Genomic DNA, 25886 nt, shown 5'->3' on the forward strand with positions numbered 1-25886 from the left:
ATTATTATTATTATTATTATTATATTTTTATTTGATTAAGCACAATTATTTTTATTAAATTTTTTACTTTTTATATTAAATTTTTTATTATTAATTTGTTTTTATTTGATCAAAAGTTATTATCAAAGGTTGAGCGTCTAAAACCTCATCTGATATGTTTTTGACTAGCTAATAAAGACTTTGATGATTTATGGTAAAATCTTGTGTCCAAATCTTGTCTTCAACCTTTACCATTAGCAAAAGAAATCAATTATAGAACACAAAATTTTAGCAGAACCATAATATCTTTGCAACACCAAGTTAATAATTCTTTTAGCCCATTTGCATGCACTAATAAAGAAGTAAACAATGTAATTTCTTGCAGGTACATAGACAAAAAAACATACAGAAATAAATTATCAGTCTACATATTCTTTTATTTGGTCATAGAAATAAAGAAAATTAAGCATCTTCACCAGCAGCACTGGCAGCACTGAGATCCACTGATAGATCAAGCTCCTGTGGCATGGAACAAACAAATCGATCAACACTAGCAATCTATTTCTGTTGTTAGATTAAAACCCATATAAAGCTTATGACAATTGGCCAACGAAATACTCCAATGACTACTTGGAAATGTGTAGTAGCAAAGCCTAGACACAAACAAATTATGCATATATGTAATGGATACTTTCAAATGATTGGTGGATTACCTTGCCAGTGATCTTCTTGTACATGGAGATAACATCTTGAACTGTTGACTCAAAATGTGTTGTTGCATCATAACTCTGCAAAGAAATACATGAACTGAATTAACCAGAAAAGATTTACGTTCCCTTCACAAAAATGACAAAAATTAGCTTTAAACATACAGTGGATATGAAGCAGTTGTCCTGTTCATCGTGGTTGGCAGGTTCATATCTATCATAAATATCAAAAAAGGTCTCATCTACAGGACCAAGTAGATCAATCCCGGGCTTCAACTCTGTCTCAGGATGGTCAGTTTCAGCTTCAGTTGAAACAAAAGCAATGTACTTTCCCTTGGGAGCAACATTGTGAGCATAAGAGCAACAAAAGACATACCTGCTGACAGCAAAAGAGATCAGTATACATCCATGAAGGCTTCTTGCAGATAATAAGCATTTTCTTAACCCCATTAACCTCATTTTATGTTGAAGTCATCTAACATTAGATAGCAGTGAAACTTAGAAGCTTTAATTGTCACCAAAATTTGAACCCTCAACAAGCAATTAATAGTTCCTAATTACCATTGATATAATGAAACTATGTCCTCACAGTATTTTAATTATGCTTGCTACCATTTTCAAGATCTTTTTTCTGTTTCCACATCGAAGTGTTTGCAGAAAGCTTCAACAAAAGAAAAAAAGACCCACATATCGGATCTGCGTCCTAGTTGTTTCTGGGGTAGAATGATCTGCACCGAGTGTGAATCATTGGTATTTGGTATTGGATGACTCATTATGCATATAGCTCGTGCAACTCTTCCAACCTTCTTGACCTGTAACATATTCCAAGTTGGAAGATGAAGGTTCTCTAGATGAGTAGAACACAAGGAAGCTGAGAAGCATACCTTATCAGGCAAGTAGGAAGGATCACAGACTACTTTTTTGCATTTGGCGGTTTCTCCCTCTGTTGTCACACCATAGGCTTTTCCATCAGTGTCAAACTCTACCTGCAATGATTGATAAAAAGGTTATCTAGCAAAGTCTGATACTTTTAATATCTCACAAGTTGACTTCAGATTTTCTGTTTTCTTCAGGTTTAGCAGATACATTTAGTGATCTGACAGTTTTGTTGACCTTTTTAATCAACTTAAAGAAGCATGGCTCAAGGTGTATGCGATTATACTTAAGGTGTCTAGTAATTCACTTGTTATCACCTTGCATTCTGGTTTGTTGAGCATGTAGGTGCCACCGTAGACAGCACTTAGACGAGCAAAACCCTACAAAGAAGTTTCAGTATGCTTCAGTTTACCAGAATTCGTCATCACTAACTGTCACAACAAGAAATGAGAAGCTGACCTGAGGAAGCTCTCCCAGCCCATACAGTGGATAGATATAAGGAGAACCTCCTTGAAAGCGAGCCAATGATTCAGCATATAGCTGCATAAATTAAGTGCCAAGATGATGAGAGCTTCTCTTACTTCATGATCAGATTCATGAAAAATAAAATTTGCAACTACAAATCTAAGACACCCCCTTAGAAACATAGAGCATTGGAAACCATTAATAAGAATTGTCATGGAGATCATGATAAGAAATATCATTTCAGAAGTTTCGTACAAATTTTAACCAAGATGTATATCTCAGGAGTGGACTTAGTGATAAAGGACGAAAATGACAAAGGAAATAACATAAGTTGTATATAGTGATATATAAAACCTTCAATGGCCTGATAAGTTGTATTTGTTGTGATCAAGAAGTATGCAATGTTCTGATAACAGATTTTGAAGTTCTAAAGGAAAAAAATACCATGTATTTGGTGACCAAAACAGATGATAAACTCTGCTTTTACCTTCATTCTCTTTACAGTATAAATTGCAGGCTCATCCAAGTAGCTATCATCTCTATGAAGCGCCAATGCATGCCCAATGAAATCGACTGTATTATCCTCCAACCCATATTTGCTGCAGCATAAAAAGGATGTTTAATTATTAATGTCATATGATAGATATATTGACTTATGGGGTCAGTGCAAAAGCTAAAGTAGCAATAGGAGTTATTATTTCTCATATTGATCAGTGTCCCACCAAAGGAGAGACTAAATATAGAAAGGATATCAAAGATGTATGTCTACAAGAGAAAAAAGTGAAACAAAATGGTCATGTCTATCTCACAAGTATTAGTGCCAAGCATGCCAAAGTTCATCAAACAATTCGGTGATACTTTAGGTAAATAAACATGATAGAGAATAAATGGAAAGATCTAAGCTGCAGTAGATATGAATTTGACTTGTTCTGGCATATACTCTAGATTGGTAAAAAGCCAAGAAAAAAGGGAGCAAATTAAATGCATACGAAATGACATCTCTAGTTGTAACTTTGTTGAGATCCAGCCCTTCATGAGATTTTGGTTCATCATCTTCGTAATCTTGTACATAAATGAAGAACTTTCTAGCACGGCGTTTCTCAAAGAGTCCCATTAATGTAGATTTCAGAGCTTCAACATCAGTAGCTGGCACTTTGTAGATCTGATAGCACAAGAGATGAGGCAAAGTGCTAATTTACATTAACGAAACATAATTATGTCAACTTAGATAGAAGAATTAGAGTAAGAAGAGTGTGATGAGAATTTAGTGGTAATACCTTTCCATTGTTATAGACAAAACTACCATCAACTGCTTTGAAGTTCAAGTACTTAGTAACCCCAGTGCGGATAAGAACACGAACGAGAGTACCATTTGCCATCATGAACTGAAAGGTAAAAACTAATAATTTGAAATCTTTTGCCAAATCAAAATAAGCATTATATATAGAAATAAGCATTATATATGACATAGTATGATAAATCAGTAGTTCCTTGACACCTCATCTATATAGAGATTTCAGTACTTTTTATTGGAGCAGAAACATTATCTCATCACGTATGGTAGCAAGCACAACAAAATCTTCCAAGTATTACAATTTTCATAGGAAAGATGTAAATGTTTCATTTGATGGAGAACATGGAAACAAGAAGGCCATTTTGAGCTGAACTTGAGAGCTTCAACCATGAGAATAATTATGTAGCATCCCCGAGAAATTCAGATTCACATCTTAGGTGGGTAAAAACTTGAATTAGCTTATAAGGATATGATAGATGCACAATTATTAACCCAGGTTCAAACATTTTGGATTAGTGGTTTGAGCTCAACAAGTTAATGTGTCAGGTATTTTAATGAATCATGGTGAATGATATTACGATAATAAAAAATATAAAAATATGCTGGACGAATGACTTTTAGATATATGGTCTCAATATTAGAGTACAAATTTTGAATTACAAAGACCAGACCTTAGGGATCATATCCACATTGTACTCCCTGCTTGAACCCAATAATTCTGGAGGTTTATCATTGCTTCTGAATCTCTTCCAGAGCTATAATACATCAAAGATAAACTTAGAGAATGTATTACAATGTCCCATTTTGTGGGGAAAAAATGCCAGGTGTGCATTTTATCAAGCAAAAGATCTTTGATAAAATGAAAACCAATCACCTGTACAAGACTAAGAGATGTCGATTCCCCCCCATAATAGTCGTTCCTGTCCATATGAAGGACCTGTGTCACCATTTTGGAGAAACATCAGTCACATTAGTTTAAATTACTATGCTATCTTGCGAATGTTTGTCGCATCAGTGTTTAGAACAGTCCATTTAAACAAGTGTAATTGGGATCTATGTTCAAAAGCAAGAGAGTAACACCGATACTCTACAGGGTGGAAATTTCGGATATATTAGAGATAAAAAAACTCTGCTATTCTTGAAGAAAAGCTTGAAATAGAAAAACACACTGATATTGGAGTGTTAATTTCTATAAGTAAAACAAAATAGCACTTCGCTAATGTTGTATGCGTTGGTAATTGCAGAGAAAAATATAAAAAATCAGATGAATATTTATGCGAATTTACGATAATGAAAGAAATCGCCAAACGCGAAAAGACAAAATGGAAGACAAGACAAAATGAGCAACTGTTAATCCTTGCTTAGATTTATGGCTATTAAATAAGGTTTCAAGAAGACCCAAACCGTATAGTTAAGCAGATATGTCTCTCCTTCTTTCTAATCCTACCGAGAAATGTTCAATCGAAAATTAGGGGGAAAAATCTTAACGGAAGACCTAGTAACTTGTCGATCGAAGACATAATAACGTTATGTTAGATCATACAGCAAACCCTAGCTTTTCTTTGATCGGAATGAATGTACTCTGTTGCAAACCGGACCTTGAGGCCATCGACAGAGAGAAGGCCACTTAGAATGCACTCCTTGAGCCCAGTCCCGAGCACAATGACATCGTATTCCTCATCCATTCCTCAAAGACCCCGAAAGATGAGTGGTGTAGAACGGAGAAAAGAAGAGAGGGCAGAAACAGTGAAAGATGGGAGGGACGATGAGAAAAGGAAGAGTAGGTGAAGGAAGAGAGAGAGCGACGAGGCAACGGTACGAGGGCGGAAATAGACGGTGGTGAGGCGCGGAGAGCAGGTCTTCAGGTGGAACTCGCCACGGGAACGCCGTTGGAACCGTTAAGAGACGAGGCTCGGCAGCGATGAGATAACTGCCTCAACATGGGTGCAGCTCGTGTGTCTTGGCCGAGCTCGCAAACACGAGTAGACGATTCTCGCAGGTTGTTAAAGGCCCTAAGAGCCGTGGGCCCAAAGATTTTATCCAATAACCAACTTGGTATATCTGTTCGACGTCTTGAGCAAAACAGCTGATCTGGATAATTTTTTGAAGAGGTATCGGACCATGTACACTACGAGGTTGCGGACGTTGGGTATATGTTATATATCAAAATAAAACTAGCAAATAAATTTATGTACTCCCAATATAAGTCATTTTTTGTAATTATCCCTCTAAACTTAATCTTCACATATATATTTTTTACAGAATTTTATACCATTGTCTTTAATATTTGTTAGTTAGTTGTTATTCCACTGTTAGATAATACTAATTTCATTTAAGTATTATAATATTTTTAATTCAAACCAATTAATGATGTTACGAAACTTTCGATGCATATTTGTTCGGACGTGAATCGGTACGTGAATCATTCTTGTTTCGAGTTATTTGGTCCATCCAAATAGCTCTAACAAGAGATGATATCAACACATAATATATCAATATTGACTAATATATATCGATCTAAGCACGAATGAATCCAGTATTAATCAATTAATTGACTAATATAATAAATTAATATTGACTAATATATATATATATATATATCAAAAAATATAAAAGATAAATATTTTATGTCCATTAAAAATTTTGAACTTCTAAATAAAGTTATCGATAATTTAATAATTATTCTATATGTAACAGTAATTTATGGATTTTGATACTATACCGTTAGACTTTCATAATATATCGTAACATCGAATCTCGTCTTCATCGGTTATTTAAAAGAATATATGAACTTGAAAATAAATTAAGCAAAATTTTAGCCGGGTCGACTCATCTGCTAAAAAACCTAAATACGTTTACTAACGACCGACGCATTCCACGCGGCGCGTTCTCACTCGCCAATCGATGGCCAGCAATCCCAACAAACGGAATATCCCGTCAACTCTAACGGACACTACACGGCCTTTGGAATCCACTCAACGAGCGCTTTCTCCCTCCATTCGGAATATCCCGTCACCTCCACCACTTCCACGCTTCCTCATCCGTTCCCCGTCCTCAAGGAACCCACTTCCACTCCCCCTATGAGACCCTAATCCCATCTCACCGCAAGGAAACCTTCGTAGATGGCGAAAACCCTGGTATCTTTCCGTTCCTCCATCCTCGCCGCGCCGCTCCCTCCCCTTCCCCGCGGTGGCCGATTCGGGGTTCCTGTTTACAGACCCCGGAAGTTGGGGACGCGGGTCAGGATGAGCTTCCAGGACATTCCACCCCTTCACGGCGCCGATTCTTTGGCCCATCTCCATGGGATTGTTTCGAGGATGGAAAGTCTCTTGTACACGCTCGCGGATGCCACTGCTCCAGCAACTGATGCTTCCACTGTGGTTCAGAAGAACGGGGGATGGTTTGGGTTCATTTCGGATGCTATGGAAGTGGTTCTTAAGGTGCTTTTTTACTTTCAATGTTTCCATTACCTGGGAGCTTGGAGATTTCTTGTACTGGTTGCTGTTTTCTGAAGGCCAATTTCGTTGTGGGGAGAGGGAACTTTAATTGAACCTAGATATTGGTCTTTGTCTTATCGAATCTTTCAAATTCATTTTTCACTATTGTTTAATTTTGTTTTTCTATAATATATTCGAAATTTTGTGCTCATGTGATCCATTCTGGTGGAATTCCTTAAACATGATTGCATCTATTCAGTTGAATTAAGTAAAATCTTTTAAAATGACTCTGAACTAGATAAATATGATTTTGAATTCTTCTGATTTGCTGGATAGGTTTTGGTTTCAATCTGCACGGATTAATAATTATCCTGCATCTGCAATTTCATATGTTTATACTTTGTTTGACCTTGTAGGCATGTCACACTTGATTACATCTCTTATCTATGTATTTTGTAAAACTTCAAGTGACATCAACTTCTTTTAGGCTTTATATAACAACATAATCTAACTATGGTCTTTTAGCTGCTCGTGGTATTTAAGACAAAGGTGTTCACTTATATTAATGTATTTTGGGATTTAGATAAATTCCCTTATTGAAGATTCTGTTTCCAGTTGTTTCATTAGACGCTTTCCATCCTTTCTCTAGTAGGTGCCCCTTTGGTATTCTGTTGTATAGCCTCATTTACTGACCGGAGAAAATTGTAGGTGAAAGGATATTTACATCTTTAAATTTACATCATTGAGTAGAAGACTAACTTGATAACTTTGTTGGGTACAGGTGCTCAAGGATGTCTTTACAGCTATACATGTACCATATGCTTATGGTTTTGCAATTATCCTACTCACTGTAATCGTGAAAGTGCTGACCTTTCCTTTGACAAAGCAGCAGGTAAATAATTGTACTCCTGCAGTACAAAAAGAGAAAGGGTTTCTTGTTATTATTGGTCTATTTGTTCCTGCAGTTCTCTGCTTGTGTGTCTACCATTTGATAATTTTCCTTAACTACTGATTTATGTTTGTTTTGCCACACTAGTGCCTCCCTAGAACATCTGATAAGCAGATATCTAGCTAGATGAATTATGAAAGCATCTTTGGAGTCTAAACCACTAATAAATTGCTTTACCTATTTTATATCTCTGCTCCTCTACTTGTGTCTTATCACTTAGTTGATCTACGAATTTTATATCTTTGTGGATCTACGAATTTTATATCTTTGCTGTACTTGCCTTTTGTCACTTAGTCATCCATATTTACAGCCTATTTTATACCTTTTTGTCACTAAGTATATATATTCTTACAGTCACTGCTCATTCTATAGGTTGAATCAACTTTAGCTATGCAGAATCTACAGCCAAAGATCAAGGCAATTCAGGAGAGATATAAGGGCAACCAGGTTTGCTCTACATTCTCAAGAAATGATTTCTGTCATGAAGAACTTATTTATTTAGTGAAAAAGAAAAGAAAATCTTCATGTCATCTTCTTAGTTGACTGGTGATCCTTCTGGGCATTTGTAACAATGTTTTCTTTCATGCTTCTCTTAGGCTTTCGATCAAACAAAGCAAAGGTTTATATTTCGTCATAGAAACATTGGTAAAGAATGTAGATTATCTTATGTTTAATTCAGTACTAATGTGTGTATCCTGACATCGAGCCACTAATATAGCTAATTTTGCTCCATTTTGTTATTTTGAGGATGCAGATCTTATTTTCAACCTTCTGACTTCTGCAGTTGCCAATTTCTTTGGCCACTTCATGACTTTTATAGTGATTTTTTTTTCTCATTAGGAAAGAATACAGCTTGAGACTTCTCGTTTATATAGGCAAGCTGGGGTGAATCCATTGGCAGGTTAGTTTACGTCCGAGATATTTTTTCTTCATCATGTTCATTTACTTATTCCTCTCCATATATGGGTGAAGGTGCTTACCACTTAGATTGTGAAGTTAAAGAGGGGGCCTGGAATCTCTTTAGGGCCACTGATGTAGAGATAACCTATATGTTCCTCAAATGGTCAATAAATCATACTATGGGAAGTGCTTCACTTGACTTTGGGCTCTCATAAACCTACCAATAATGAAGGCTTTTATAATTTATAATTGCTATTTTATTTTTAAGATGAATTATTTTGGTGACTAGCATGAGGGAACTTGTTAGTAAAGAGCATCACTTAAGTTTTCCACTATGTTATCACTATTAATACAATTCTTGGACTATATTTTGATGACATATACTAGGTAAACAATTAATGTCCAAGTTTGGATTAGGAAACTGCACACAAAACTGCTAATTTTGAAATTTTGATTTTATTGCTCCAACTTTGATCAGAATATTGCATAGATGCCTATCCTAGGGACATGCATATGTAAAATTCATGTGTTATAAGCATACTCATGAAAATGTATTTATGTAGTATTCCTGAACTTTAGACATTGTGTAAGTAAAAATAATGCGTTTGTGTTCTCTGCATTTGTTTTAAATTTGTCAAGAAATTTCCACAGCAATTTAAAGTCCATTCTTTATTTGTTTCTTTGTAAAGGATGTCTTCTTCATCCTCCTCGTCAGTAAGATTTTGTCTGTTAGTTTTCTCTATTCTACTATATCGATGCCCAAACATGTGACCGGTGCCATCCTATCACATAAAACTTTGAAATTTTCCTTTTTGATTTGACACTAAATCTCACATCGTCTGACAAGTCTCTAATTTTATATTTTCTGAGTTACTGAGATTGGAAACTATTATTTGATATATTCATTCCTTCAAACTTCTGGTCATACTTTGCTTTTTTAGGGGAAGCAATATTGTGCTTATTCTAGCTATTTTCCTCTTAAAATGTTAAGCAATTGTGTTGAGTTTTTTGTATTGATGCCCAAAGGATGCTTCCCAACTTTGGCTACAATACCTGTTTGGATCGGTCTGTATCAAGCTCTTTCAAATGTAGCTAACGAGGTACTCATTATTTAATTTCATTATTTAGAAAGACAGTCCTGATTGGACTGAAAGTTCAAAGTAGCCTTTAAAACCCAAATTGCTGTATTTGCCAAAATCTTTTATCTGAAGGGGTTGCTAACAGAAGGCTTTCTCTGGATCCCCTCGTTGGGCGGTCCAACAACAATTGCTGCTCGACAAAATGGATCTGGCATTTCATGGCTCATACCATTTGTGGTAATTAGATTTTCAGTCATAATGGTGGATACATTCATATTTAGTATGCTCTGTTACAGATTGTTGTTATAGCCTTCATGTTCACCATATGGGTTGGCAATTTGCTTTTTGTCCATCAATGCTTTGCACATCATTTTGTGTCACTTAGCATATCTTGGCATGTTGTGTCACTAAGCATATCTTTCTAACACCATTGCATTAGAATGTGTAATGCGTGCTTGTTCTTTCCTGGATCTGATTTCTTATGGTATGTCCATGAAAGGCATCAAGCTTAGACTAAGCGTAAGAGTTGATTCTTTGTTAAAATGCATTAAGCAAAAGACACTAAGAGTTCCAATCAAAAGAAGATAATCTCATGATTTTTTAAAAAGTGTTTATTAGTGTATTTTCATGCCTTGCTAGCTAAGCGTAGACTTCATGAGACACCATTCTAGTGAAAAATGTTACTTCAGAAATTCTTTAAAGAAAATGTACTGAATATTTAACTTCACTAAATCATGTATGCTATATTTTGTCATTGAAGAATCTTAATTGTGTTATTAAGCAAAAAATACAAGGACAAAATTATGTATTTGTGTGTTCAATTTTTGTCCAACCTTTTACAAGAACTTTGCTGCTCGGAAATCATATGGCCATTGACCAATTTTAATCTGATCAAGCACGAATTCAATTACAGCAGTATTTAAAAATTTCTAGGTTTTTGTACCAACTGTTGGGGCATAATGGCTTGCTTGTTGTTGTTTTTTTTTTTCAAGAAAGTAGAAAGCTTAGATTTGATTACTGAGAATAAGGTCTGTTGTTGTTGTTTATACCAACTATCACTTAGTAATAATTGTGCATCGTGTTTCTTTATACTTTCTAAGTAGAATGGATTTTACCTTTCAGCTAGATTTTAATTCTAAGTTGCTTTCTTTTGTCATATTTTATGTAGGATGGACATCCGCCTTTAGGATGGTCTGACACAGCAGCATACCTAGTTTTACCTGTTCTTCTTGTTATTTCACAATATGTCTCTATGGAGATCATGAAGCCACCTCAGGTCTGTTGCATTCCTCAACTTTTCACTCCTCAATCCCCTTTTCTCTTTCCATTTTTTCAGTTAATTATTTTATTAACCTGATTATATTATCTAATGGCAGACAGATGATCCAGCTTCAAAGAATTCACTTCTTGTTTTCAAGTTTCTTCCTGTTATGATTGGTTACTTTTCACTCTCCGTTCCATCAGGACTGTCAATCTACTGGTAGGTAAATATTGTTTTGTTCTATTAGTAGCATTATGCTCATTTGGAGAATAATAATAATTCTCTCTTAGTGTCACTTGCATTAGTGCCAATATATCTTTCTGAGGTTATGAGATTTATGTTTTGTTTGAATGATGGTTCTAATACATCATCTCTATCCACTGGGTCAAAGATATTACTTTCTACACTTCTTAAACAAGCCACTTATATCACTGCTTTCATAGTGCAATTGGTATGTGCTACTGTTGTAGTTTCCATCAAATTCACTAATAGTAAACTGAAGGTAGCTTATAAGAAACCATACCGCACTAAATTGAAGCCAGGAAACAAGATACAACATATTGTATATCATAGGCTTATAACGTTCTGCAAAATCCAACCATACTGCACGCAAATTCCATAGGTGTTGTATGGTTGTTTGATCAACCAATTTTCAATGCTGATTTGGAGGAAATCATGGTTCAATACTCTCTAGGTGAGAAGTGAGAGCTACAACTTGAGTTTCACTTGTATAATGGGTTAGCTCATGTGTTATTAGTAATCCTACACTGAAATTTCTGTTAAACTAATTAGTGACCAGAATAATAGACCCTAAGAGCATTACCCAACCTCCTAGGTGTCCTCTCATGTGCTGATTGATAGGTGGATGGCAAGGCCCTAGGCGAGGTTAGAAGGTGGCTGCTTCATCTAAAGCCACCATCTGATAGGTCTATTTCCATTATTTTTTCAAAACAATTGTTGTTAGATAAGGCGACTTAAACAATATGTATCCTCTTCAAACCCACGGCTTTGGTGGGAGCCTCGTGTACATGTTGCTTACTATGATGTTCAATCAGCGTAGCATTGTTGGACAATATGCATAATATTTGACTTGGATCTCTCAAAATTTTAGCTTATAATCTAAGAGTGTTGGTTTTTTTTTTTTTTAATTGTAAACTTTCTTTTTTCAGGTTCACAAACAACATTCTAAGTACAGCTCAACAGATATGGTTACGGAAATTAGGTGGGGCAAAACCTGCTGTTAGTGGGGATGCAGGTGGAATCATTAGTGCAGGACGAGCAAAACGTACTGCTCAGCCTGTACAGACTGGTGAAAGGTTGTTATTCCAACTTATAAGATTATTCTCTCTAAATATTTGGAATACGAAGCGTGTTTCTGATGTGTACCTGAAAAGCAGGATGAAGCAATTGAAAGAAGAAGAAAATAGGAAAATGTTCAACAAAGCATTGGCGGTTGAGGGGCAGACTTCAGCTTCTACATCAATTTCTGATGATGAATCAGATGGGGAGTCCAATGATAAGGTCTGTCGATACTCTTATGCTTCATTTAGCCTTTAGTATATTCACTTTATATTTCTGTGCTTATTTGGAGTAATAAAATGCAGTCTTTATCAATAAAATTAAATATGATTAACTAGTTCTGTTTACTCAGTATTGGTATATGTCATTTTACATCCTATTATTGGCACTAAAATTGGGTGCAATGATGGATGTGCAAGTTTTGACAAGTTGAAGAGAGCAAATAGAAGTTTGGTAAAGATGGAAACATTGTGGTCCAAGCAAGTTAGTTTTTCTTACCTCTGTTCCTGCCTCTTCTACTGTATGGTGGACATCACAATGATGTGAAAGCAACTCTCTGAGATGCATTTCACTCTATATAGTACCAAGAACATCGAGGTGATGTCTAAGCAATTGTGAATGATAATGAAGTCAAATAAAGTGAACGGTTTTCATCTATCTGAGAAATTTTGTTGGTTATTCCTAGCTTGCCATAACTTTTTACTTTTAAGCTAAATGTTAGATTATTCCCTGCTTTTACCTTGGGATGAATGATTTATGTTACAGATTCTGTTCTTATTTACTTATTGACAAGTATTAGATTATTCACTATCTTTACCTTATGATATGATGAGCAAGACTAGTGATTTTTGTTCTATTTTCAGCAGAATTGGCTATTAAATGTCGTAGAGATCTCTCTAACTAACATTAACCCAATGACAGGGAAAAGTCTCTGACAAGGCTTATTCATCTGCTGAAAGCAAAAAAATTCCCGAATACACTGCACCAAAGAGGGGGAAAAGATCAAAAAGGAAGCGTGCAGTGCCGTAGTATTGTAGATCCTTCATCACTGTCGACGCATTGGTCAGTATGGTGCATCTCCTGCAGCTAATATACAAGAAATGCATCTCGCCCATTTTTTACTTTGTGATACTGTAAAGAGAAGCTCTCATTTGCAATCCGATCGAGTTAGCTGTCGAAACGAGAGGAAAGGATTAGAGTGTTTCTAGAAAGGATTTTGTCCAAGCTATGTTGTTGTGTAGAAGTAGCCACTTAATCTATGTTTTCCCAAAAGTTGACATCTATTTGTATGACATTTATTAACCTCATTATAGAAGTAGAAAGATCATGATTTAAGATAGATAAACTATGTTCAGTCAGTATTCCTGTTATGTAGACTATATGTTTTATTCATCTGCAGCATTTCTTGACCAATAAATTGGCCTCATTGCATGTCGTGGAGGCAAAAGAATCGACTCCCGCGACTTCTGCTGCATTATCGTGGTTGAGTTGCAATACCAACGTCGAGAAGGATGTTGACTTGAGTTGCAATATCAGCTGTTCCGCATGGATTAAAATGTCGTGTAGTGTACGTGATTTAGATGGGAAGTACATGAAATCCCGAGTACTTGTTAGGTGAGCCTGCAGATTAATAATTCCATGTATCCATGTCATCACCAAAGATAAGTGTCATAGCACATTTGACCTCACTTGCATATGAATGCATGGCGGCGGCTATCTGTCCACTTCTGTCACTTTCACCTCAGTCCCAACCAATTAAGTTTTCTTTTACAAAAGAATATATATATATATATATATATATATATATATATATATATATATATATATATTACTTTCACATCCCTTACATCAGATGGGGGCGATTCACCTATCCATATTGGACTTTTCTTCTTTGTAAACAAAAGCTCGCGATCTGATCTCCACTAGAATTTCTGCACCCCTTCTTTCAAAAGTATATCTTTTTTGTTTCCCCAATTTACCGCCGCTTCACAATTCAAGATTAATTCCAGACCGCAAGCAAAAATTCACGATTCACAATTCAAAACCGGAAGGTAACCGAGGACTTGCACCGGCAAGCCCTACCTCAAATTTCCAGTCACAAGGCTGGTACGCCAGCTGGCTCCTGGGCCGTTGCCACCGCCTTCCGACCTCCGATCGAACCCGATGGGTTTGGTGGCCGGTTCAGTTGCACACATGAAATCATTTTGTTTGATGACCTAAAAACCAAAATGGTTTAGTCACGAGCGACGCTATCCAAGGAAATCTATCGCCTTTCGCCCCCTTCGCCCCCCGCCTCGTTTGGGTGCATCTCCCGGTTTTCCTGGTAAGCATTCTTGCTTAACGACTACATCCTTCCCAAGCTTTAATTCGTTCATTCTGTTTCTTTTTCTGTTGTTTCGTTTCGTTCTCGTTTGTCTTCCGAAACGTTTTTGATCGATTATATCTTAAGAAGATTTCGTTGTGGGTTCATGTGTTTATTGTTTCTATATTCGGATCCACTTTGGTTCATGAAACGTTGACGTAATCGACGACAGTTCAATGAAATGGTTGGTGCTCGTGCATTTTCGGGTAATAAATTGAGTTGAACGTGTGATTTCTTTTTGTGGAATGAATTTTGACCCTTGGAAACGGATTGATTTTGGTTGCTCATCCACTTTCTTCCAAGTTGAAAATATTGGAACAATCTGCCTGGACGAAAAGATTTCGAGTTATTAATTCGTACGAGTCTAATGTAAAAACCAGATCTTGTCGCTAACAGAGTGTTCGTTGGAAGTACAAAGAGAAAAAAATAATGCATACATGAGAGTTATTGGTTGGTCTGTTTTAGATTTTCTTTTTTTGTTTTTGTTTTGAAGCTAAAGACTTGGCAGTGGAAGCCAATTTAGTAAATCATCTCATACTGTCATGCGGAAATCTTAGGATCTTACAGTACTTGGCACAGTGCTTTAACTTCTGAGACAAGACAGCACAGGAATGGGAAGCACCAAGGAGGAGAAGTTCAGGTTCTGCATCGACAGAGGAGGAACATTTACGGACATCTATGCTGAAGTCCCTGGACAATCAGAATGCTGTGTAATGAAACTCTTATCAGTAGATCCTTTGAACTATGATGATGCTCCTATTGAAGGGGTACGCAGAATCCTGGAAGAGTTCAGCGGCCAGAAGATTCCCCGGTCTTCCAAGATTCCCACTGACAAGATTGAGTGGATTCGAATGGGCACCACGGTCGCCACAAATGCTCTCCTAGAACGGAAAGGTGAAAGGATTGCTCTTTGTGTGACCCGTGGGTTCAAAGACTTACTTCAGATTGGGAACCAAGCACGGCCAAATATCTTTGACCTAACTGTTTCGAAACCATCAAATCTCTATGAGGAAGTTGTAGAGGTTGATGAGAGGATCGAGCTTGTTATTGATAAAGAAAATGCTACTGCTTCGATTTCGGGGATATCCGGGGAGCTCCTCAGGGTGGCAAAGCCCATTGACGTAGAAGGGTTACGACCTTCTCTGAAACGTCTACTTGACAAAGGAATCAATTGTTTGGCTGTTGTGTTGATGCACTCCTACACCTACCCTCATCATGAAATTTTGGTTGAGAATTTAGCCCTGAGTATGGGTTTCAGGCATGTCTCTTTATCTTCAGCTTTGACTCCCATGGTGCGTGCCGTGCCTCGAGGTCTAACAGCCACTGTGGATGCCTATCTGACACCCGTTATCAAAGAGTACCTATCAGGGTTTATGTCTAGATTTGAAGGCGGGGCAGAAAGGGTAAATGTCTTATTTATGCAATCGGATGGTGGTCTTGCACCGGAACAAAGTTTCTCTGGGCATAAAGCTGTCCTGTCTGGCCCTGCAGGAGGGGTTGTTGGTTACTCTCAAACGCTCTTTGGGCTTGAAACATCTAAACCCCTTATTGGGTTTGATATGGGTGGCACATCTACAGATGTGAGTCGCTACAATGGGTCCTACGAACAAGTACTTGAGACCCAAATCTCTGGTGCCATAATTCAAGCACCACAGCTTGACATAAACACTGTGGCTGCAGGTGGTGGTTCGAAGCTCAAGTTCCAGTTTGGTTCCTTCCATGTGGGACCTGAATCAGTTGGGGCACACCCTGGTCCGGTCTGTTACAGGAAAGGTGGGGAATTAGCAGTGACTGATGCTAATTTGATATTAGGAACCGTTATTCCAGACTATTTTCCATCCATCTTTGGACCAAATGAGGATCAACCTCTGGATGTTGAAGCCACCAGAAAAGAATTCGAAAAGCTATCTATTGAGATAAATTCTTACAGAAAGAGCCAGGATTCATCAGCAAAGGATATGACAATAGAAGAGATTGCTCTTGGCTTTGTAAATGTTGCAAATGAAACAATGTGTCGGCCTATCCGTCAGCTAACAGAAATGAAAGGTCATGAAACAAGAAATCATGCGCTTGCTTGCTTTGGGGGTGCAGGTCCACAGCATGCATGTGCTATAGCCAGGTCATTAGGCATGTCTGAAGTCCTTATCCACAGGTTCTGTGGCATTTTGAGTGCTTATGGAATGGGCTTGGCTGATGTCGTTGAGGAGGCACAGGAGCCATATTCTTCTATCTATACTCCTGGTAGTCTTCTTGAGGTCTCTCGAAGAGAGTCTGTGCTATTAACACAAGTGAGACAAAAGCTCGGAGATCAAGGTTTTGGAGATGAAAGCATAAACACAGAAACATATCTCAACTTGAGATACGAGGGCACTGATACAGCCATCATGGTCAAACAGCCAACGGGAGAAGACGGGATTGATTATGCTGGTCGATTTGAAAGAATGTTCCAGAAAGAGTATGGGTTCAAGCTGCAGAACAGGAAGATTCTCATATGTGATGTGAGGGTTAGAGGTATAGGAGTCACCAACATCTTGAAGCCTAGGGAGCTGGAACCATCTATGGGTATTCCTCGAGCAGAAGGTTCCTACAAGATCTACCTTGGCAAAGGCTGGCTGGAGACTCCATTATTCAAGCTTGAGAAATTAGGATATGGGCACACCTTGCATGGTCCTGCAATCATCATGAATGGTAACAGCACGATTATAGTGGAACCAAACTGTAAGGCAACGATCACCAAATACGGTAATATAAGAATTGAGATCAACTCAGCCCCAACAGCCATAGATATAGCAGAGAAGGTTGCAGATGTTGTGCAGCTCTCTATTTTCAACCATCGGTTCATGGGTATTGCAGAACAGATGGGTCGAACCCTCCAGAGAACTTCAATCTCTACAAATATAAAGGAGAGGCTGGACTTTTCTTGTGCTGTTTTTGGCCCCGATGGAGGACTTGTTGCTAATGCCCCTCATGTCCCAGTTCATCTGGGGGCCATGTCAAGCACGGTATGTTGGCAACTAAATTACTGGGGTGATAACCTTTATGAAGGGGATGTTCTTGTCTCTAATCATCCTTGTGCAGGCGGAAGCCATCTTCCTGACATAACCGTGGTAACTCCTGTTTTTGACAATGGCAAGCTAGTTTTCTTTGTGGCCAGCAGAGGGCACCATGCAGAAATTGGTGGGATAACTCCAGGAAGTATGCCACCCTTCTCAAAGTCTATATGGGAAGAGGGTGCCGCGATTAAGGCATTCAAACTTGTGGAAGGAGGTATCTTCCAAGAAGAGGGAATTGTTAACCTGCTTCAAACACCTGGTTGGGATGACAAATCTAATAGTAAAATCCTAGGAACTCGCAGGCTTCAAGATAATCTTTCTGATCTTCGAGCCCAAGTAGCAGCAAACCAGAGAGGCATAGCTCTCATCAAGGAACTCATTGATCAGTATGGTTTAGAGACTGTCCAAGCATACATGTCTTTTGTACAGAAAAATGCTGAAGCAGCTGTGAGAGAGATGCTCAAAACAGTTGCAGCTAGAGTGGAACAAGAAAAGGGATCTGTTGTTGTTGAAGAAGAAGATTATATGGATGATGGTTCTGCAATCCACCTGAAGCTCAGCATGGACTCTGAAAAAGGCGAAGCTAATTTCGACTTTGAAGGTACCAGCCCAGAAGTTTATGGCAACTGGAATGCTCCTCAAGCAGTAACCGCAGCAGCAGTCATATACTGCCTTCGTTGTTTGGTGGACGTTGACATACCACTGAATCAAGGTTGCTTAGCTCCTGTGACAATTCATATTCCTGAAGGCTCCTTCCTTTCACCAAGTGACAAGGCAGCCGTAGTTGGTGGCAATGTACTTACCTCTCAGAGAATAACAGATGTTATTCTAACTGCATTCCAGGCATGCGCCTGCTCTCAGGGTTGCATGAATAACCTGACCTTTGGCGATGACACTTTTGGTTACTATGAGACCATTGGAGGTGGGAGTGGTGCAGGACCGACTTGGGATGGAACCAGTGGAATTCAGTGCCACATGACCAACACTAGGATGACGGATCCAGAAATATTTGAGCAGCGGTATCCTGTCCTTCTTCACAAGTTTGGACTCCGAGAAAACAGTGGAGGTGCTGGATATCACAGAGGGGGTGATGGCCTGATTCGAGAAATAGAGTTCCGGCAGCCTGTTGTGGTCAGCATTCTTTCAGAAAGGAGAGTGCATGCACCTCGGGGCTTAAAAGGAGGCATGGATGGTGCTCGTGGTGCTAATTACCTGATCAAGAAAGACAAGCGAAGGGTGTATCTCGGAGGGAAGAACTCTTTGAAGGTGGATGCCGGTGAGATTCTTCAGATATATACTCCTGGAGGCGGTGGATTTGGCTCTCCTCTTTGATGCCTTTATATGCATTTGCACTCTCTCGTTTTGCTGGAATAACCGAAACGCATTTGTTTGGCATTGAATGGAAAGTATAAACTGTTTGTGACTCGGGTCTCCGATCTTCAAAATAAATTTGCAAACGTTGCCCTTCTCTCTTGATTACCGGAAAAAATAAGAGTTGACATTTATTCAATCTTTTCTTATTATTCTTTTTTTTACTATTGATTGTTCAGTTTGTGGGTATTATTTTACATTAGCCCATGCAAACTTGCAAAGGTTGAAAATTATACCTATAATTTTTTTATAATTTTTTGTAGAGTGTAAATATGGAAGACAATATTTGATCTTATGAAAATCTGAAATTTTTTTTTTATCAAATTAGCACATATCAAACCTTCTGTTTCGAATTAGTTTTTTATTCAAAATTTAAAATTTATAATCTTTCATTAATAAATTTAGTATATCATCATCAGATTCATATATTAGATATAAAGTTGGTGAATATATATATATATATATATATATATATATATATATATATATATATATAAACTCAAATGCGAAACCCCATAACGCACCCCAAACTTCAGGAGTTGGTCGAGGGGGCAACCGTCCCGTTCAGAGTTCGGTACGATTGTGGGTCACGTAAACTGGTGCTCGCTCCTTTGGAGACACGTCATCATTCTTTACTGTGATATATAAAGTTGGGCCAAACTCCTCTCCCTCTCGTCGGTGAGTTTCTTGCGAGGTCGGCTTCCATGGTTCCGTCGCTGGCTCCCCCCGTTACCCCGCCGCGCAAATCTTGGTAGGGCTTCGAATTCTCCATGTTTCCGGCTCCTGATTTTAGCGAATTCATGTGGGTTTCGATCGGATCGGAGTGGGAGAGTCAGCCGTCGAGATTGTGGGGTTAGGGTTCGGTGTGGGTCCTCAAATGTTTCCGCGTTTGGGCGATCGGGACGATGCAGCTGGCCCCGGCGGATCGGAGATCGACTTACCTAGCCGCTCTCACGCAGGAGATCGAGAGAAAGCTCCAGAAGGTGAGGGGGTTTGGTTCTTGGTTCTGATGGCGCTTCTTTCTCGTTCATTTTATTGCTTTTGGTCGGATGGCGGTGAAATCTTGAAAACCTTGTCCGGGTAGAAATTGAGTTCTTGAATCCTGGTGTTTGTCTATTTACGTAATGTTGCTTTTGCAACATTTCTGGAACCTTGCAAGGATGAAGGAATTGAGGGCCCGTAGCCGTCGGTATTCTTGTTCTTTTGCAGGCGTTGATTTCACCAGGGCAGAGACCTGAGTTGCTTCAAAAATTATTTGCTGATGCGGCTTTGGAGATCGAGGATCGAGCTCGAGGTTCCTCTCGTTTCTGTGATGCTTCAATTTGCATTTATTTCTTCGTTGGCTTACAGCACACGTTGAATCTTGTATTGTGTATTACATGGTTGGAAAAGGGTCTTTGATGGAGTTGCTCATTTGCTAGTTTCATTCGATATGGTCTTTCTATGTTTGAAAAGACTATTTCTCTGTTGTTTTGATTCTTGTCTTCAGATTCATTTTATCAGGTAAGAGCACTAGATAGTCTGCTGTAGTGTTGTGCCATGTGGCTACCGAATGCATACCTCAATGAATGGTCAAATATTGCAGAGATAAGTGGACAAGAATATCTGATTAATTGATACATGAATTAGCATCGTGGTTAGATTTTTTTTTAATGCCGTTCTGCTTTTGTCTTTGTTGTGTGACATGAAACAAATTAAGAAATAATATTGATTTAGAATATTATGGCTTCTGTGCTTAGGAGGTTGATGTCATCTCTAATTTTGAAAATACATCTGCGTGTTAGTCATGCTTGTATTTGGTTACTTTCTCTAATTAGATTTAATCTATCATTGCTGTTTCTATCGTATTTGTGTTTTATGCCTCTATATGATGCATGGAAATGATAACCTGCTTGTTTTTTATTATGCAACTTGGAGTGACATTATTGTGGCTGTATGTCAGCAATTATGGGATGGTGCTAAATCCATTTGGATTCTGACTTTTCATAATGTGCTTAACAGACATGATCCTCAAGAAGGATGAAGATGAAATTGCTTCTGCAGATGATGTAACTGAGACCCTGTGTTTCTATGAGGTACTTGCTGATTATTATGTTGAAGCACCCGGAAGTGGAAAGAACATTCTTGATTTGATTGTCCAACTTTGGAGCCAGTCTTTTGTCTCACATATATTTGCCCTTTTATTCCATAAGTGGGTATGTTTTTTATTATTGAAATCCTTTAATGCAACTAATAGATAAGATTGTCTATGATTTCAGGCTTCATTTGTTTTGAGCACTTCCATCCAACTACTATTTCTATTGTTCCCTGTACATGTTGGTTTGCTAACATCTGCTGCGAAGTTTTGGTGTATGTTGTGTTATTTATTAATTTTTATCATATTGTGATGTTGTCCCACGCACATGATTTTTATTTTTTTCTGGCTATACGAGCATTTCAAGAATGTCTGTTCCAGTCAATTTTTATCTGGAAATATGAATAAAGGCTATAAAAAAGAAACCTCCCATAACCTTGTCTTGTAAATAGTGTGTTCAATTCAATTCAATTAGGCCATTAGGAATTAGGTTGGACAATGTCCTATAGAATCAACATGTCCTATTGATAGATATTATGTTGTAAATGCCTTGATATCTTTTATTATATTCTTATATGTATTATCTTGTACGCAAAGATTATACTGATTTATAATGGTTTCGTTCTTCTAGTTATTTGAAGTTTCTGTTGAAACTTCTGAAGTACTGCTGCGTTATGGATCTGCCCTTGTTCATGGTGCTTCCAATGTTTTCTGGTAAGTCATGCCCCCGGTGGCCGCCGCCACCATTACTTCCTAATTGACTATTATTGGTATGAGTAGAATGGCTAATTCTGTAGATAACAATAGCAAGTACATTTGACTTTGTATATCTTATGATATAAATACATCTTATGATTTAAAAATTTTGTAGACATCATATTTTGGTCATACAAATTGTTGTGGGACCAATGTAAAAGTTATTGATGACTACTGTAACAGGTTATTTAGATAAGATAATGAAGAAATAGAGAAAAAGAGAAATATATGCATGTAGCTTTTGTTGGCTTAAAAAGATTGTGATAGAATGTCTAGAGACTTATTGTGGTGATTTTAGAGAAGAAAGAAGGATGCAGTAATTATGCTGATATAATAAAAGCCTTGTGCAATAGAGTAATCATCAATGTGTGGACCATAAGAAGTGTGTCTGATGATATCAAGGATCAACTTTTGATCTTTATTTTCTCCACATTGTTGATGGGTGAGCTTATTGGTCATGGAGATGATTGATCTCCATGTTGGCTGTTGATAATATTGTTTTGCAATAAAATTTTAATTTGGATATTTTTTTGACTTGAGGTGTGGAGACAAACATTAAAAATAAGGTTTTCGGACAAAGACTAAGATAGATATATGAAATAAAATTTTGGTAATTTTAAGAGGAGGAGAAGTGTAGTTGAAATGGATGGACGAAGAGCTTCACTAGAAGTTTTAGGAAAAGATTGGTGAAGATATTGTTTATAGTGGAAGAGACTGAATTCATCAAAGTGGAGCAAGACATTGGGTTTTTTGTGTGATCAGTTTGTGTATGAAAATTTTGCAAAACAATGGTGAAGTTAGTTATGCTGTACGGGTCAGGATGTCGCCTTACTGGGTTAACTATATTGTAATTTAGTTGTTTGGAGATCCCCTATAAGTCGAGACATCATAATTAAAACGAAGACCAAGTCTAAAAGGGGAGGGTGATTACTATGGTTCACTTTTGATAGGATAGGCGATGATTAATTGGTTGTGGAGACAACACGGTAGAGTACTCAATATGTATTACTTGATACTTGTAGTTGCCATGAGAAATAAGTTGTGGTGTATTTGTGTGAATATAATTGAGTTGATATTATATTTTCATTCTTAATAGTATACCCTTTTGTAGCTGAAACTATTGTTACACCTAGAAGTTCAATTGTTATTCTATATGCATTGGTAACATCAAATGCAAACTAGTCATTGAAGCTGATCATGGTTTTGCTGCATTTTCTTTTGCCTGTTGATTTGATTCATCTTAGAGCTTCATTTGTCTGTTTACAGGATTGACATTCAAGCAAATAGGAGGAGATTTTTTTCCTTATTCAGTGTAAAATACAACTCCGAGATTACTTTCCAATGTTGCCTTCATTTGTTTTCCAATGTTGAATTGGCTTTTTTTTTTCCCGTCTTTTTTCAGTATCTTCTTGAGGAGGTTGCACTTGTACCAGATCGGAGCAATAAAATCTCTTTGCAGGTTTTTCTTTATTACATAATATTAGTGTTTTTATGGGTACAATCTATCTGATCATTATTCTTTTTCTAGGCCCGTCGAGATCTCTATCTTCTCCTCTCCAGGTTTTTGTTCTTTTATAAATTAGGTGCGGTTTTATTAACTTTTAGCTCCCTGTTCCACAAAGCATAATGATGTCTATATCATTGAACGTACTTTGCAACTAGCAGATGACTTGCTTGAACCTTTTTTAAAGCACTTTCCAGCTTACCCAAATGCCTTTTTAGTTGGAGGTCCGGAAGATATATTTGTAATTGAGCTCTCAGATCAGGTTAGTTTTCCAGCATCGAGTTGCTCACGGGACAAAGCATTAACGATCACATTTTATATTTTCAGCTTCAGAAGTTAAAAGTGGAACCAGTGCTTTTGCATTATCTCTCCCGTATGGGTGCCCTTAAAGGTTGTAGATATTTCAAGCCGAGATAGACGACTATGTTTTTATGAAACTGGCCTACTTTAGATATAATCTGGTTTTGTAACACTTTGTATAGGTCTAGAATTGAGGATGGCGACGAGTACAAGGCTGAAGGCATGCCTGTACAGCTTCACTTCCCCCGGAGGGCCTATGTATCCAACAAGAGCTGTACGCCATGCAGCCTGGGATACATTGGATCTTCTCTTCCCGGTGAGTGGTCTTTTGGTGATTGTAACGAACTAGTTTGAATGATTTGGAGTCGTGTGTTGTTACCTTACGTGAAGCATGGACAGAGTTGGGATATATTTAGATATATCTTGTGAAGATTACATAAAAGAGTAGGAGACATATAGAATATAGGGACTCTTTTGTTTACATTTATATAAGCCATGGTCCAAATTTTTTACTTTTTAGCCACAAAAAAAAAAAAAAAAAGTCCAAATTGTTTGGAGCGAGTGACATCTTACAGTGCATCTGGACTTAAGTTTTCTTCTTTTTATAACCCCATGCCTTTTGTTTTTAACATTATCGCCTTTTTAACATTCCCAGATCTAAAACTTGAGAAAATTTCTATTACATTTTTTCTGATGGCTGTTAATCGGATGTCATAGGTTGGACGGTACCCGCGGCACGTGATAAGCGTCTTCTTTAGGTTGCTTTATCCTTGGTATTGGCCGTCATCTTGTTGGAACTTTATCGTAACTTGTGTCACAACTGTTGTGTACTACATACTACGGGTGATTATTTCGAGTTGGGAGAACATCAGAAAATCTAAACGTTCTTAGCGGCAACGGATGCCATTCGCACGTGCTGCTGCCTGTGTGTGGTTTTGTAATTTTTTTTAATTTTTACGCTCTGTTAAATTGTGATCTTTGATGATTTTTGGAAGGGAACGCGAGATTATCTTTTTTTTTCTCATGATTTTTTTCTCTTTTCTCTCGTATGTTATTATGACTCGTGTTAAATAGTGTAGTTTGTTCATGCAAATCTCATCCAGAGACTACACGACAGTCCGTTGGTACCGATAAAATTCCTGTCGGCAACTTGCGAGCTTTTGAACAGAATAATAGTAGTCTCATGAATGTGACTACTAAAAAGTTCAAGTACATGCACCCCCACCAAGTAGGCATGACCATTAAACCGTAATTACTAACATGCATCAGAACTCTACAGTCTTGGGAGCAACTACATAAGTCATTGATTCAACAAGTACCAGTCGTCTTCTCTCCATACAAGTCATATACCAACGTGAAAAAGAACGTGAAAAATTCTTGGGTCGACAAGTAGCTGGTACGATGAGTAGAAATTCACCGGAAGAAGCGGAAGAGGAGGACGATTACAGGGTGGGAACCGGTGTCCGAGGGAGGATTCTTGGTGTCGGGAGGTAGTTGGTTCGGACAAGAGAAGATCGGCGGTGGCGGAGGAGGAGGACGATGATAGAGCCGGATCGGCTTGTGAGGTAGGATACTTGGGGTCAACGAGCAGCTGGTTCGATCAAGAGAAGTTCACCGACTGCAGAGGCGACGGTGGCGGAGGAGGACGATGATAGGGCAGGTATCGGCATGAGAGGAAGGAATTCTTGGGGTGGAAAGGTAGTTCGATCAAGAGAAGCCTCTTTGCCCGTCCCCTTGGGGGGTTTGCGATAGAAATAAGGGAATACAAGGTTTTACAGTGTATATATATATATATATATATATATGGTTAATTGCCGTCATGATTTATATATGTTCGAAAACGAAAAAGGACTTGTAGAATGTTCAAGCTCCGTATATGCAATAATTTGTGAAGTATTTGTTTCTTATATAATAATTCGTGTTGTTCGAGTTCATCTTAATGCATGTGTTGATTATTTCTTCAAATATATTTAATAATATTTCTCATGAATAAAAATTACTAAAATTTTAATTTCAATTATTATTAGTAAGTCATTCAAAATGTAACTTAAAAACCAAAAATCAATCAAAAATTGTTCGCATCCCACAAATTTAAAATAATACAGCACACATGAAGGAAAAAAAATATATACATATATAGATAACTACTGCAATTTTTTTTGACAAAGAATAAATATCGAATGCGAGATTTGAACTTAGGATATTATGAAAAACTGTTAA

At 37.7% G+C, this 25886-nt stretch overlaps 4 protein-coding genes across 11 annotated transcripts; 3 read left to right on the plus strand and 1 right to left on the minus strand.

The window, feature by feature from the left end:
• Positions 1 to 300: 300 nt before the first annotated feature.
• LOC103996906 (guanosine nucleotide diphosphate dissociation inhibitor At5g09550) lies at positions 301 to 5221 on the minus strand. Its single transcript, XM_009417965.3, has 13 exons — positions 4920 to 5221; positions 4196 to 4258; positions 3993 to 4076; positions 3305 to 3412; positions 3017 to 3189; positions 2515 to 2626; positions 2022 to 2102; positions 1880 to 1942; positions 1571 to 1672; positions 1374 to 1498; positions 852 to 1062; positions 693 to 767; positions 301 to 498 (listed from the first exon to the last, which is right to left on the minus strand). Exons 1-13 carry the CDS (start codon positions 5004 to 5006, stop codon positions 442 to 444), a joined length of 1341 nt encoding a protein of 446 aa, XP_009416240.2. The 5' UTR covers positions 5007 to 5221; the 3' UTR covers positions 301 to 441.
• A 1089-nt stretch (positions 5222 to 6310) lies between these two features.
• Positions 6311 to 13591, plus strand: LOC103996907 (inner membrane protein PPF-1, chloroplastic). Its single transcript, XM_009417966.2, has 11 exons — positions 6311 to 6761; positions 7540 to 7650; positions 8080 to 8154; positions 8548 to 8608; positions 9634 to 9707; positions 9819 to 9923; positions 10855 to 10962; positions 11063 to 11166; positions 12117 to 12263; positions 12345 to 12468; positions 13168 to 13591. Exons 1-11 carry the CDS (start codon positions 6444 to 6446, stop codon positions 13273 to 13275), a joined length of 1335 nt encoding a protein of 444 aa, XP_009416241.2. The 5' UTR covers positions 6311 to 6443; the 3' UTR covers positions 13276 to 13591.
• Positions 13592 to 14247: 656 nt separating this feature from the next.
• LOC135592464 (5-oxoprolinase 1-like) lies at positions 14248 to 19171 on the plus strand. 5 transcript variants are annotated; one of them, XM_065081928.1, is made up of 2 exons: positions 14248 to 14569; positions 15102 to 19171. In XM_065081928.1, exon 2 carries the CDS (start codon positions 15220 to 15222, stop codon positions 18991 to 18993), a length of 3774 nt encoding a protein of 1257 aa, XP_064938000.1. In that variant the 5' UTR covers positions 14248 to 14569; positions 15102 to 15219; the 3' UTR covers positions 18994 to 19171. The 5 variants fall into 5 exon arrangements, with proteins under 5 accessions (XP_064938000.1, XP_064938002.1, XP_064938001.1 ...); XM_065081930.1 differs by having other exon boundaries at positions 15108 to 19171; XM_065081929.1 differs by having other exon boundaries at positions 15166 to 19171.
• A 469-nt stretch (positions 19172 to 19640) lies between these two features.
• On the plus strand, positions 19641 to 24690 carry LOC103996910 (uncharacterized). 4 transcript variants are annotated; one of them, XM_018818622.2, is made up of 11 exons: positions 19641 to 19783; positions 20242 to 20326; positions 21034 to 21227; positions 21738 to 21820; positions 23129 to 23174; positions 23265 to 23321; positions 23391 to 23445; positions 23528 to 23628; positions 23694 to 23757; positions 23849 to 23982; positions 24384 to 24690. In XM_018818622.2, the coding sequence occupies exons 3-11, from the start codon at positions 21036 to 21038 to the stop codon at positions 24555 to 24557; spliced, it is 906 nt and encodes a 301-aa protein (XP_018674167.2). In that variant the 5' UTR covers positions 19641 to 19783; positions 20242 to 20326; positions 21034 to 21035; the 3' UTR covers positions 24558 to 24690. The 4 variants fall into 4 exon arrangements, with proteins under 4 accessions (XP_018674167.2, XP_009416247.2, XP_064938006.1 ...); XM_009417972.2 differs by having other exon boundaries at positions 19695 to 20015; XM_065081934.1 differs by having other exon boundaries at positions 19695 to 20015; positions 21034 to 21107.
• The last annotated feature ends 1196 nt before the right edge of the window (positions 24691 to 25886 follow it).

The sequence above is a fragment of the Musa acuminata genome, chromosome BXJ1-9 (assembly GCF_036884655.1).
Source record: "Musa acuminata AAA Group cultivar baxijiao chromosome BXJ1-9, Cavendish_Baxijiao_AAA, whole genome shotgun sequence".
Lineage (NCBI taxonomy): Eukaryota > Viridiplantae > Streptophyta > Magnoliopsida > Zingiberales > Musaceae > Musa > Musa acuminata.